Below are 12,710 nucleotides of genomic sequence, written 5' to 3' on the forward strand. Positions count from 1 at the left end.
AGTAAAAAAAGCCATTCATTCCTAAATGCAAACCTGATGAAATAACTTTAAATAGATCAGTATGTCAGTGAAGAATTCACTGCTCCTTTCATTGGTGTCATTGATTCTGCTTATTCCTTGAATGCTTCTATTCATTTGGAGAGAGAGAGAGACCATTTTTGAGTTCATTCTTTTGTTGCAAAACTGAATCCTGAACTGAAGATTAAAATGTCTCCATTCTCTGCTAAATGCTGTGGCAGAAGAATGTCACACAGAAAGTTACAGCTACTAAGAAATTACAGCATACAGTACAACATGGACACAAAAAGCTAAGGATTTTTTTGACCATTTAGACCACAGAAATAAAATATTTCCATCGATCATAGTACTAATTAACCCCCATATTCTCTTACACATATATAAAACAAAGAAAGTAAACTGTTAAAATGGTAATATAAAAGTACTTTATATAAAAGTATCCGTGAGGTTCAAAACTAAATGCAAGACAAATCTTTTTCAATACGGCTTTTTCTACAAAAACCTCCTAGCCCAAAGTTCTTACACAGCCATTAGTAGGGAAAAGCAGACTGAAAACCAAGGACACAGTGTCCCAATGAAGCACTGAACAGTATTAAAAGACATTCAAAGATAAAAATCAACAAATTTGCTAGAGATCTTGAAGGGCTGCACCACTGGTCCATTTTCTCAAAGACTATTTTCATTCTCTGCTATAAACAGCTGTCTGAAAAGCTTGAAATAAAACTAGTTTTCTGTTGGACACACTCATTTTCCTGTGCTAGTTTGCATTTTTATTTGAGGATTTTCTTTGCAATACAGAGAACACGGGATTGGAGGAAAAAGACTTAAGTGGGGTGGGGAGGCAATAACGAGAAAGCTTAAAAACTAGAATTAGCATTTTGACAATTAGTGGAAAAAGGAAAATAAATGCAACTGTAAATAAAACTATGCTACAAAACCTATGCAGAGTACCAGATGCACTTAAACTTTATGTTATTTTAGTAGTTCACACTACTACACACTACTTCAGATATACATAGCTTTAAACACTTCCCAGGACACACTAAAACTATTTCAGTTTTTTCTTAACAAGTACAATTTTCACTGCATACATTTTTTGAAGAATAACTTTGTTTACACAGTTTTAAAACATTATTTCTGTGAAATCTCACATTCTTCCAGCTTGACTTACCTACCTCTCTGAGAAGCTATGAGGATTAAACGCTTGGACTGTGCTTTGAAGTGACAAGTAGTCAGCATTGTAATTCAGTATTTTGGCACCAGAGAACCCTTACAATTCCTCACATCCACATCTCACCCGCATGATCTAATAATCACCTTTCTTCCCTTTCCTGCTTTCTGTGCATTCTGGCTGCTGCAAGACCCCATGAGACCTTGAAGACCTTGTTTCCACAACTCCACCACAACATTTGCACAGATAAGACCGAGTACCAAAAGAGCAGCGTTGAAGTGGCAGCTTTTGCAGTCTGTAACACTGATGAATGGCAGGCACAGACAACTGAGCTCATACAGCACCAGCTCTCTCAATCACACAGCATGGAAAATTCAAGCCTGGTTAACAATTCTGTCACACAAAACCTCAGTCATCTCCCTAAGGCAATAACTATCACCCAAAAATGGATTTAAAGTGACCTACATGAAGCCGATCACCTTCCAAATCAGAAAGAAAAAAGGCAGAATACAGACACATTTGGGCAGGATCCGCTAGCACATTCCCATTTTTTCATAGTAGTATGGCACTCAACCAAAATATCTCATGCTTCAGTGAAATGGTGATCAGTATCTAATTTTCCTGAATCAGAATTTGCAAGATGAATCCCTTAGAACAGGCCCTTGACAGGGGCAGTGTAAAGCACTGCACAAGTATATCATATCTCAAGGGTCCTCAAAAACTCTTATGAAATTCAGTAGACACAAACTCTTGATCCAACTTTAACAGAACGGCCCCAAAAGAAGTGTTTATTTTCCATTACTTTTCAAACACTTAAATGAAAAATCAGGTCGTCCAAATACTCATAACTATGGAGAAATTTGCCCATTTCTTTACCTGCTTTTAGAAAAGCTACTTAATCTCAAGGCAACTGTGAGTGGAGATAACCTAGCTTTATTTTGGACACTAAGTTATAAATTCTCGAGGGATCTCAAGTAAAAATAAAACTCAGAGTAACACCTGCTCTGTTTTCAGAGAATAACATGCAACGAAATGCCCACCTACTCAGTAGTTACTAAATTACTTCTACATGAAAAATGCTCGATGCTTGATCATGAGTCTGGTTCATATTGCACACTGCTGTAGACTTGTACCATTTTATGGAGGACAAGACCTCGGCATTCTCTACTAACCTGCATTCCTCAGCCAGGCAAAATGTACATGTATAACACGTCTGTCTTCTCAGCAACACTTACTGCAAGGTGCAACTAATTAAGCACACTGAGAGTGTGGTTTGTACTACGAACTTCAGACAGAGCTCTGTGAATCCATAAAGAACATATTTACAAGGGTGAGAAGAACAAAGGAAAGCAGTGAAAGCAGTTCCTCTCTTGACATTAAGCACCTTTCCCTTAGCCTATCCCAGTCCTCCTCCCAGAAAGGGAGCCTCTCCTACCGCCTTCTGGACTTCCTCTGATCTGCTCTTTGATTTTGTCCTCAGTCCAACAAATGTACCCACAGGTGCTGCTTGCACCTGCACAAAACCTTCCCCAAGAAAAACAGCAATAATCAATCAAGAGGGTTTACAGAGTCTCAGCACATCCCCTTATGGTGGGAGATGGCCACAACTCAAAAATAGCAAGCAGTCCCAGAGTACCAGCCTCAATACATGCCTGGTTGTCAAGAGAGCCTTTAACACAGATTTTAACACTTACTCTTTAACTCAAGCTACATCCTTTCAGCTACCAAAGGTTTATTTGGAGCTGTTCTGCTTTAACTTTGTTATCAGTACAGACTGATAAGACTTCTAGAACAGAGAAGTCCCATGTCTGCAGCTTACATATTAAGATAGAATAAAAACTCAACTCACAAGTTAAACAACTTTCAATTCAGAGAATGTGTTTGCTGTTTGTCTTCACTACATTTAAAATCATACATATTTAATAATTATGAAAAATTTTTATTTTATAGGTATATCGGTATCTGTATTGGGTTTCTGTGGGTAGGTTTTGGTAGTGGGGGGGGGGCACTACAGGGGTGGCTTCTGTTAGCAGCTGCTAGAAGCTTCCCCTTTCTGGTGGAGCCAATACCAGCCAGCTCCAGGATGGGCTTCCTGCTGCTGGCCAAGGCTGAGCCAATTAGGAATGATATTAAAACCTCCGTGATAATATATTTAAGAACGGAAATTTATTGCACAGTTGAAAAATTCCATCCAGTGAAGAGAAGAGTGAGAACATGGGAACAACAACGTAGACACCAAGGTCAGTACAGAAGGACAGGAAGGAGGTTCTCCAGGAGCTGGAGCTGAGGCCCCTGCAGCTCGTGGTGCAGACCGTGGTGGAGCAGCTGTGTCCCTGTAGCCCATGGAGGAACATCAGGGTGCAGAGACCCATCTGCAGCCCATGGAGAAGCCCATGCTGGAGCAGGTGGATATCCAAAGGAGGTTGTGACCCTGTGAGAGCCCCAAGATGGAGCAGGGTCCTGCCAGGGACCTGCAACCCATGGAGAAACGAGTCCATGCTGGAGAAGGTTTTCCTGGTAGGACTTGGGGCCCTGTGTGGGACCCACACAGGGGGGTACAGCTGGTACAGCTCATTCCTGAAGGACTGCACCCAATGGAGAAGTGAGCCACAGGGCAGCAGTTTTGTGACGAACTGCCTATGGGATGGACTCATGCTGCAGAGGTTCGTGAAGGACTGTCTCCCGTGGGAGGGACCCCACGGGAGCAGGGGAAGGACTCCTCTCCCTCAGCAGTGGCAGAAACAACAACTGACCATAACCCTCATTCCCCATCCCCCTCCACTGCTGGGGGGGAGGAGGGAGAACACAGAAGGACGAAGGGGTGGGTGAGATTATTTTACTTCTCATTCTTTTTTGCTCTGATCCTGTTAGTAATAAATTTAAGTAATATCCCCACTTTGAGTCTATTTTGCCCATGATGGTGATGAGTAAGTGATCTCTCCCAGCTCTTAAATCATGAATCCTTTGCTGGTTTTTTTTTCTCTCTTCTGTCCAGTTGCAGAGAGGACGCAGAGAGTGGCTTTAGTGGATACTTGGCATCTAGCCAGGGTCAACTCACTACACCATCAGAAGCACTTCATATTTTTCAAGAAAATCTAAATGTCAACATGTCTAATTTAAGTTTTAGACACAGCAGTGGAGTCTTGCTTTCTCTGAAACACAGTGCATGCTATAGCACAGCCTCTCATTTTCTAAACAAAAAGAATAAAATGGCAAGTTAAAAAAAAAAAAGGTGGGGGTATTTGTCACTGTGAAGAAATGTGAAAACAGGCAATTACCCAGTTCACAGCAGACAGATTTGAGAACAGCACTCTAGGGGCAGTGCTCTAATTTACAACATATATGTATGTATGTATGTATGTATGTAAATATGTATGTACAGCTGTATATATAATTATGAACTGGTCATTTCCACCCCCCCATAATGTGTCAACAGTTAGTGAAAACAGCTTGAATCTTATTACACCAAGTTAAGTGTATCAGGAGAGCGGTACCTGAAAAAGATGAAAAATAACCTAATTCCAAGAGTAGGTGTCTGATGGTCACTAGTTTCCTTTTTTTTTTTAATTAAATTACTTTAAAAGCCAGCCATAGCTCTATTTCTAAAAGTATGGAGTAGCTTGAGCCTCCACGATGATAGTAAGTTATCCAGGGAATAATTACTGAAAAATTCACAAAAGCCAAACGTGATATTTCAAAATTGTATGGCATATTATAACTTAGCTTCCTGAACAAATTCAGACATACTTTCTATTATTTTCACTGAAGTACACAATCATCCCCCAAAATGGTTTGCATTACTCTTACAAAGTAAAATATGCAACCACAAGATTCAATTTATTTTGGACACAGTCAAACTGAAGTTTTAGTTAAGTCTAAATTAAGCAGCTGCAATTCTTACTTTTCATCATACTGAGGTCTATCGGAAAAAATAATATAAAATTGTAAATGAGGCATGTATTTACCAATTACTTTAAATAAACAAATAAATTAAACCAAACCCCCAAAACTAAATGTCTGATGTTCAAGGCAGCTCCCAATTTATTTTGATTAAAAACTTAATATAAATGCAGATTAAACATAAGAGCAGTCTTCTACCTAGCGAAGGAACTAAATTTTCTCGTGTACTACAGTCACATCATCTTCCTTGCATTGAAAATCATAGGTTTCAACATCAAACAACAAAGACAAACACACTATAACAACTTCGGGGAAAAAAAAAAAAAAAGGACTAAAAAGAGAGATAGTGAAAACAAAAATAAAAAGGAAAACAATCCAATACTTTGTCACTGAATATACCACAGTAAGGTCTTTACTTCCTGCAGGAGGAAGGGTGTGCTTGCACAGGTACCTTCCATTCTGACTAGCAGGTGTGGGATACAATAGCCAAAGAACTGCAGGCCTCCCTTTTCCATGGAGTTGCAGCTACCAGCAGAGGCAGGAGGCAAGTCAGAGGGAGGAGCAGGAGGCTGCCTCACTGTTTTCAATGAGGATACAATACACAAAACACCTCTGTTCTTCCAGGTGGTTGGTGTTATTCATGCCACAACTACACAAGATGAAAGCATAAAACGATTCTTTATGATCGTTGCTAAAAACTGACAAATAAAATGAAAACAATGGCAGCTGCTTCAAAGAAAAGGGAAAGAAACGTTGTGGTTTGGTTTTGCACCAGCAGGGAGCAGTGCTTAACAAAATCAATAAGATGCTTTTTTGCTTCCCAATGTATCTGCTTTTAATAAATAAATGATCCTCAAAATGGTTACAACACACTTAAAGTCAGAGCTGGATATGTTTCTTACATGCATCTACTAAAGAGGTCTGAGTACCAGGTTATGAATTCCTGGGGATATGTTAAATTCCTGGACTCTGGCTGTACCGCTTTGCTATGAAATCTATCCACCAGTGTAAGGGAGAGGTTCCCAAAGTTAATAATAGAGTTGATTTATAAGCATGAATACAAAGGAAGCAAATTGTTTCAAAATGTTCAATCTCTTATTCAACATAAAGGACAACAGTATTCTTAAGCATTTTAACACAGCAGAATTTCAGTAATTCACAGAGATTGGGGAACACTAATTGCATATTTGGGAGATGGGGAGAACAGGGAAATTAACGACTAGCAAACTAAGTAAAATTAGCATAATATTACATTAATACCTATTATTCACTTGCTTTAGACTATAATTTTGCATCATGCTTAAGAATCTGTGTGATATTCTATTAAACTAATGATGAACTTGTTTACATGAGAATGTAAACTAACACCCCTATCTAGTTTTGGCACTTTCTGACAAGACTGCCTTTTTTCTGTGCAGATAAGAGCATTTAGTTAAATGACATTCTACTGTATATAACAGCTCCCGTGGAGGAAAAATGATCACTCACCACATTGTAATAGCTTTTGTTAATTGCAGAAGTATCAAAGCCTTTAGGTGGACTCTTCAATGTACCTGATTTGGGGGAAACCGGTTTTTCTGAAATGTAAAATATTTTGAGGTCAATAGGGTGCAATTTCATAGCTCAACACTAGAGGTCAAACAAACTGCTTTAAAATATTAATCATACATTACAGTGAAAATAGTGTTTCACTGAGAAACATACATAATTGCACTTCAAATTATTGGTAAAGAATCAAAATGGTTCATAAGTTCGCAATGAATGAAACTTTAGCCTCACTGAAGTCAAGTTGAAAACCTCCCATTCTTTTTCCTGGAACCAGAAAGTCAGTTAAACTTTTCAAAAATTATTTTTTAAAAACAAAATGTCACAGATTGCAATTAAAAAAAAAAATTAAAAAAACAGGCATTTCCAAACTCTATAGGCACTTTCAAACAAAAGTAGTTTTAAGTTTTAATATCATTTTAATGAACTCAGTGAAAGCAAGTGACCAATCAAAGGCTGAACATACCAGATGTGAGACATTACATTCACTCTGGTAGAAACAAGAGATTCAAAATACTACACTAGTGAAGTGACTTACCTGATGTCTATCCCAAAAAATCATCTTTTAAAACAAATTGTCTTTTGCTATTAATGAAGTAAAAAATAAAAATGCTTATGCACTTGAGAAAGTTCTTCATAACACAAAAGAGTTCTTCATAACATCTTCATAACATCAATCCTTCCTATAATCCCATAGGGAATGTATCCCTCACTAATGCATACTCTTCCTAGAAGGAAGAGATTGGTCTACAAGATCAAAACAACAGTCCTGAGAGTTACCCAGGTGCTGACTCCCAGAATAGAGAGGCACAGAAAACAAACCCCTAAAGCCTCCCCTCCCACCACTACCACTTCTCTAAGTCAATCACAAAGGAGCAAAGAAGAGGTGAGAGAAAAATCAAAAGCATGATGCTACGTGATCATTTGACTCTGCACTCAACCAACTTGTGAGACCATATTTAACAAGACATTATGGTGCTTTGGTTTGTTTGCTTTGGTGGTTTGGGATTTTTTTTCAGTTTTTTTTTTAATTATCAGGCTTGTCTAATATGCTATTTTCAAATATACATTTGAGTAATTTGTAGCCAAACTATAAAATGGCAAATTCTCAACCAACCCTTCCCCCACCCCCCACCCCAGACCAAAAAACCATCATCAAAACATACCTACTGGATATTTTACCTTTATTTTAAAGGCAAGCTCCTGTTTCAAACACATTTTGATAAAGATATATTAATAATTTAACTCTAGTTTACCTAATACCTCAGGCTAAGAATAAATTATGCAAGTCTCAAATACAGACCTGCCTTTCCAGAAGCCCAGTCAGCCATTCTAATGGCTGCCTATGGAAAATTCTCATGGAAAGTAAAGTTGATCAGGGAACTGCCATCATAAGCAGAACAGTCCGTATGGTACCATCCTCTCCTGAGAAATTTAGTGCTTCTTCAGGCCACTCAGCTGCAACCCCATGGACAATGCCATCTCAGGTGAGCTGACTACAGATGAAGGCCATCCTTTCAACTCCAATGCCAGGAGTGCCTGGCAGGCCAGCAGGACCTGAGGCTTTAGCTAATGGTCCATAAGGCACAGCTCACGCCTCATGAGCACACAGGTGCTATTATCTTTAAGGGGCTTTTCTCTGTATTGCACTGGAAGTCTCAAAAAAGCTAATCTAAAAATAAAACACTGTCTAAAAACTGCCACACAAGGGCAAAACCAATTTTTCCTTACCACATTCAGAGATGACAAAAAAATCCTTTTGGTTAATATCCCCCGCCTACCCACCCCAAGTCAGATCTAAGCCAATAGACAGCACAAAAACTATTAGATCAAGCTGTTATCCAGCTGGGAACACTGATGCTCTCAGCCACCAGCCCTGCAGCACATACATGCTCTGCTACAAAGCCAAGTAATTCCAAGTGACAGGACTCCTCCCATCCCCTTAGAAAAAAACCGTAAACTCAAGCAGATTTGCCATCAAATACTCAGTGTGAAAGAAGAACCTAAAATCATGTTGTGTGTATGGCTACTCATTTATATATTCATCTATCATGCTACTCCTTATGGGACAATTACAATTCATTTCTTTGTACTGAATGATGAAAATTATGTCATTTACATGAACTTGGTTCTTTGCCTTCATGCTTTGTGGAAGCTCTTGACTTATCCTCCAATTTACAGCGACTTTCAGGTTCACTAAATACCTAAAGCTTTATTAATCATGTGCCAAAAAGCATGAAAGGGGAAACCAGAGTTATTTAGGCATAAAAGTAAGTACTTGTCACTGAATTTATAATAATACAGATGTCTGGAAAGGAGAAACAAGAATTATTTAAGGATAGAGGTAAATACTTGTCACTGAATTTATCATTATACAGATGTCCAGCCATTGTTAATCTGGAGAAAGTTGGCTGGTCATAGAATTTTGGTTCTTGTAAAGGGTACAAAAATACATTTCTAGTTTTAAGCTGCTGAACAAAGTGGGAGTTTTTTTGCTGAAATGTACAGTCATTTATATTACCAGCTGTTTACCTGATTCAATTATCCAGCACAGACATATATATGTCCAAATTCAGATTTAAAAACAGGACAGGAAAAAAAAAATAAATCACATTCAAATAATTTTGCCTGAACAGACATAATCAACATTTAGTTTTTAAAATGTAAAGGCCACTTCTATTGCAGAAGCACAGAATTAGATGCAGCAAATTAATCCAGTTGTCTATCATGTCTGGTATTCTGCCTTCAAGCAGTGCATTGCTTCATAAGGAGGAATAAGAAACAGTCTTGTTGCAATTAGTTTATTGCACAATGAATTACACAGAAGAAAATCCTGATCTTGCTCATAAGAAATCACTTTCTTTGTTTATGCTAAGTTAAGTGTTATTTATTATTCTTGTAATAGAACATTAAGAGTACCTTTGCAAACAGAGTATATTTCATTAAACACTTCAAGGAGGTGTCACCCCCATTCAGCATACTGGAAATATATACAGATCTTACAGGTCCATATGTCTATAAAGTCCATAGGTTTATGAAACATTAGCAAAACCCTGGCACCTTGCCCACTACAACACAGAGATTCTGTTTCTCAAAGCACTGGAAGAGAGTGACCTGAGCCAGACACCAAGTTTTCCCATACAAATTTTTCCCTTCTCCTCACTTTTCTCCTAGTCACAATGTGAATCCATTACATTAACACTGGAAGCATAATGAGAACAGGCACAGTGTATGATCAGATACAAAGCAAACGAGCATCTCAATTACTGGAAGAGACCATATCCAGCTGATGACTGAAACCAGGAGCTAAGTTACCACTATCACTTTCTTTTGTGATCAAAGCATTACATTCAACTGCCCTCAGCTACACTTGATAATGCTTTGAAGTGTCTAGTGGCTACTGATAAACCAGATAGAATTCACTTAACAGATCATCTTTGAGTGGAGAAGGAGGGTGGCACAGGCTTTTTAACATTATTCTTCCAGCAATTCATTATCTTCAGTAGGACCAAAACAACTTGAAGCAGCTTTTATAACAACTCGAATGTTTTTATAACCTTTCCCTATGTAGTACATAAGATGTGATGTACTCTCTAAAATGTTCTTATCCTTTACAAACATCTACTAATTGACTGCAAAGAGACAATGTACTCAATCCTTCCCAATGTTTTGTTTCAATTTCAATTTACACACAAGTATTTCTTTCACTTGCCTTCAATTTACTTGAGATTCTCACATTCTCTCCCTTCTGTCATGTCTCCAGGTTATGTCATATTCATTTTCATGCAATGCTCTACTTCATGCTACTCCACAAAGTATTCACTGCCTTCAGAACATACCTTACTAAAGCACTTCAACGCTACTACTTTAAGAACAGCACCGTGTGTTTCTGCGACCACTAGGCTATGGTGTGTAATGCAGATAAAAAGATCTGATTTGAGCTATTTCATCCTACATTAGGGAAGGAAAGATGTGCCAACTGGAACACCAAAAGCTATGTGGTCTCTATTAGTGAAGTGCTACAAGCAAACCCTGTCTTTCTAGACTAATTGGTTCACGTCCAACACCAGGAGGGCAGACCTCAACTTGTTCCCAGTTCTCAAGCTGGCTCAAGCATCGCTGCGAAGTGGTCCACTCTGCAATATGGACACTAGTTCTTCCCCAAGAGTATTTACTGGTCCCAACCTCTGTTCTGTTTATGCCTGTAGAATAATACTTGACGAGAGAACAAAATACCCCTCCAAGTGTACATGGCTGGGGAGAGAAAAACTAATATTCCTTGGGGGGATTATTTGTTTTTTCCTTCCCTTTTTTTCTTTTCCTCAAAGCTAAAAGTGCATCTGTCCTTCCCTTACGCACCACAGGATGGAAACAGCTGATGTTCTACACTTCCACTATATTCTGACCTTTTCCCAACACTGATTTTTTTTATTTTTTTTAACATCCAACCAGAAGAATGACTGACACTGTAGTTTGCACCAGTGCCGATACTAATATAACTATCAAGAAAGCATAACAGAAGAGAGGCTAGGATAGTAATGACACATTAATTTCTGTGAAGAATTAGGATAAAGTTGGTGACATATCAAATGTAATTTTTACAAAGCTATATTCCCTTTTGCATAACTTCATGCCATTTAAAGGGATTATGCTTGGATAAAATTCATCAAGTGACCATGTGATTTTTTAAAAAATCTGATTAACATCTGACAGTAGCTAAGCAAGTGCATCCCATTCTGCAAGAGAACACTCAAAACTAGGTCTCCAAATCTCTCTACTGTGCAAGACAGAAACAGAAATGTAAGAGACAAGGCTCCACCTACACCTCCACCCACTCCTGTTCCACTTTAAATAAAAAAACCTCAGTAAGGTCACACTGTCAAATATCGAACAAGTTTACACAGTATTTACCTTTTACCCTCTGTCATGTATAACAGTACAGCAGGATGCAAACAAAGTCCTCTCGTTTCAAAGTACTTCCTGATTCGTGATCAAAGAACATTAAAAAAGGTAAGATGTTACAGGGTTTGAAAATGGAAATGAAAATGTGCACAAAGGGGGGAGGGAGAGAGAAATGGACCATTGTTTTGAAAGGCACATACCTGAATAGAAATTTTTTTTCTCTTTATATGTTTGATCATAGCTATCACAGTTTCAGACAAATTCTCCTTTTCCCCTTGGGTCAGGGAGGCAGAGAGAATAACACACACTCAAAAGCAAAATAAAACCAGTTTTCCATCTCAACCAAATATATTTTCCCCAAAATAGTCACTGACTATTCACAGCCTAAGGAAACTAAGTGTTGTGCTTTGCTCCATAATCTCAGTATCTGTCCTACAACCACTCACAGCTCATCTCATGCATGTATTAGAATTCTGTGCTAATACTGATCATTCTGGCATAGCTAAACAAGCAAGGTACAAGGTGGGCATAACTTTGCAAGGTTTTAGCTATTCTAAGATACATTACCATGTAATATGCTCTGCTTGTGAAACAGATGTAATGCAGTTTACTTTTCTTCTAAAAGTTTTAAGAAATCAGTGTGGGTAAAGTTCCCATTACTAAGCAGCTGTTTCTTCCTTTCCTTGAATATCTAACTTCAAAAACACACCCTACAAGCTAAGACTAGAAATATACAGTTTTCTGATTAGAGGATTTTAACATAGAACAAAAATCCATTTATCTAAACATCTAATGCCTATGAAGTTGTGAGAATTAAAATAAAAACACACATGAGTAAAGAACTTCCTTCATTTCTTCTGTTACTTAGCTTGCAGAAGTAAGGTTACAACAAACTGAGGGGATTTATTTAGTCAAACTCACCATTTCCTGGGAGCATTCCAAATAATGCATCATCAAAAATGAAAGCAGTGTAACCCGTACAGAATTTCTAACTAGTTGCAGTATTTTAAGGCACATTTCAGAGAAGAAAGAAGGGTAGAGTAATACTGCCAATGCCAGAACATTTTACAAGTATTTTGAAAACAGATTATATATCCAGGACCTTAGTCAAGAGTAAGTATTTTAACAATTCACTGCTGATCTTTTTTAAAATCAATTCATTGTAACACTGACA

The 12,710-nt window shown here is 38.1% G+C and overlaps 1 protein-coding gene across 7 annotated transcripts in view; it reads right to left on the minus strand.

The window, feature by feature from the left end:
- The window catches only part of ARHGEF7 (Rho guanine nucleotide exchange factor 7), a 126,076-nt gene that overhangs the window by 54,487 nt on the left and 58,879 nt on the right, over positions 1-12,710 (minus strand). For 6 of the 7 annotated variants that reach the window (XR_010428530.1, XM_064646493.1, XM_064646495.1 and 3 more), the window contains one exon: positions 6,578-6,666. Coding sequence is in view for 6 of the 7 variants with exons in the window: in XM_064646493.1 (XP_064502563.1) it covers positions 6,578-6,666 (89 nt within the window). In the remaining variant the exon portion in view is untranslated. Of the gene's footprint in view, positions 1-1,335; positions 1,402-6,577; positions 6,667-12,710 lie in introns of those variants that run through there. The other variant, XM_064646499.1, reaches the window with a different exon arrangement.

Source organism: Pseudopipra pipra, chromosome 2 (assembly GCF_036250125.1).
Source record: "Pseudopipra pipra isolate bDixPip1 chromosome 2, bDixPip1.hap1, whole genome shotgun sequence".
Taxonomy (NCBI): domain Eukaryota; kingdom Metazoa; phylum Chordata; class Aves; order Passeriformes; family Pipridae; genus Pseudopipra; species Pseudopipra pipra.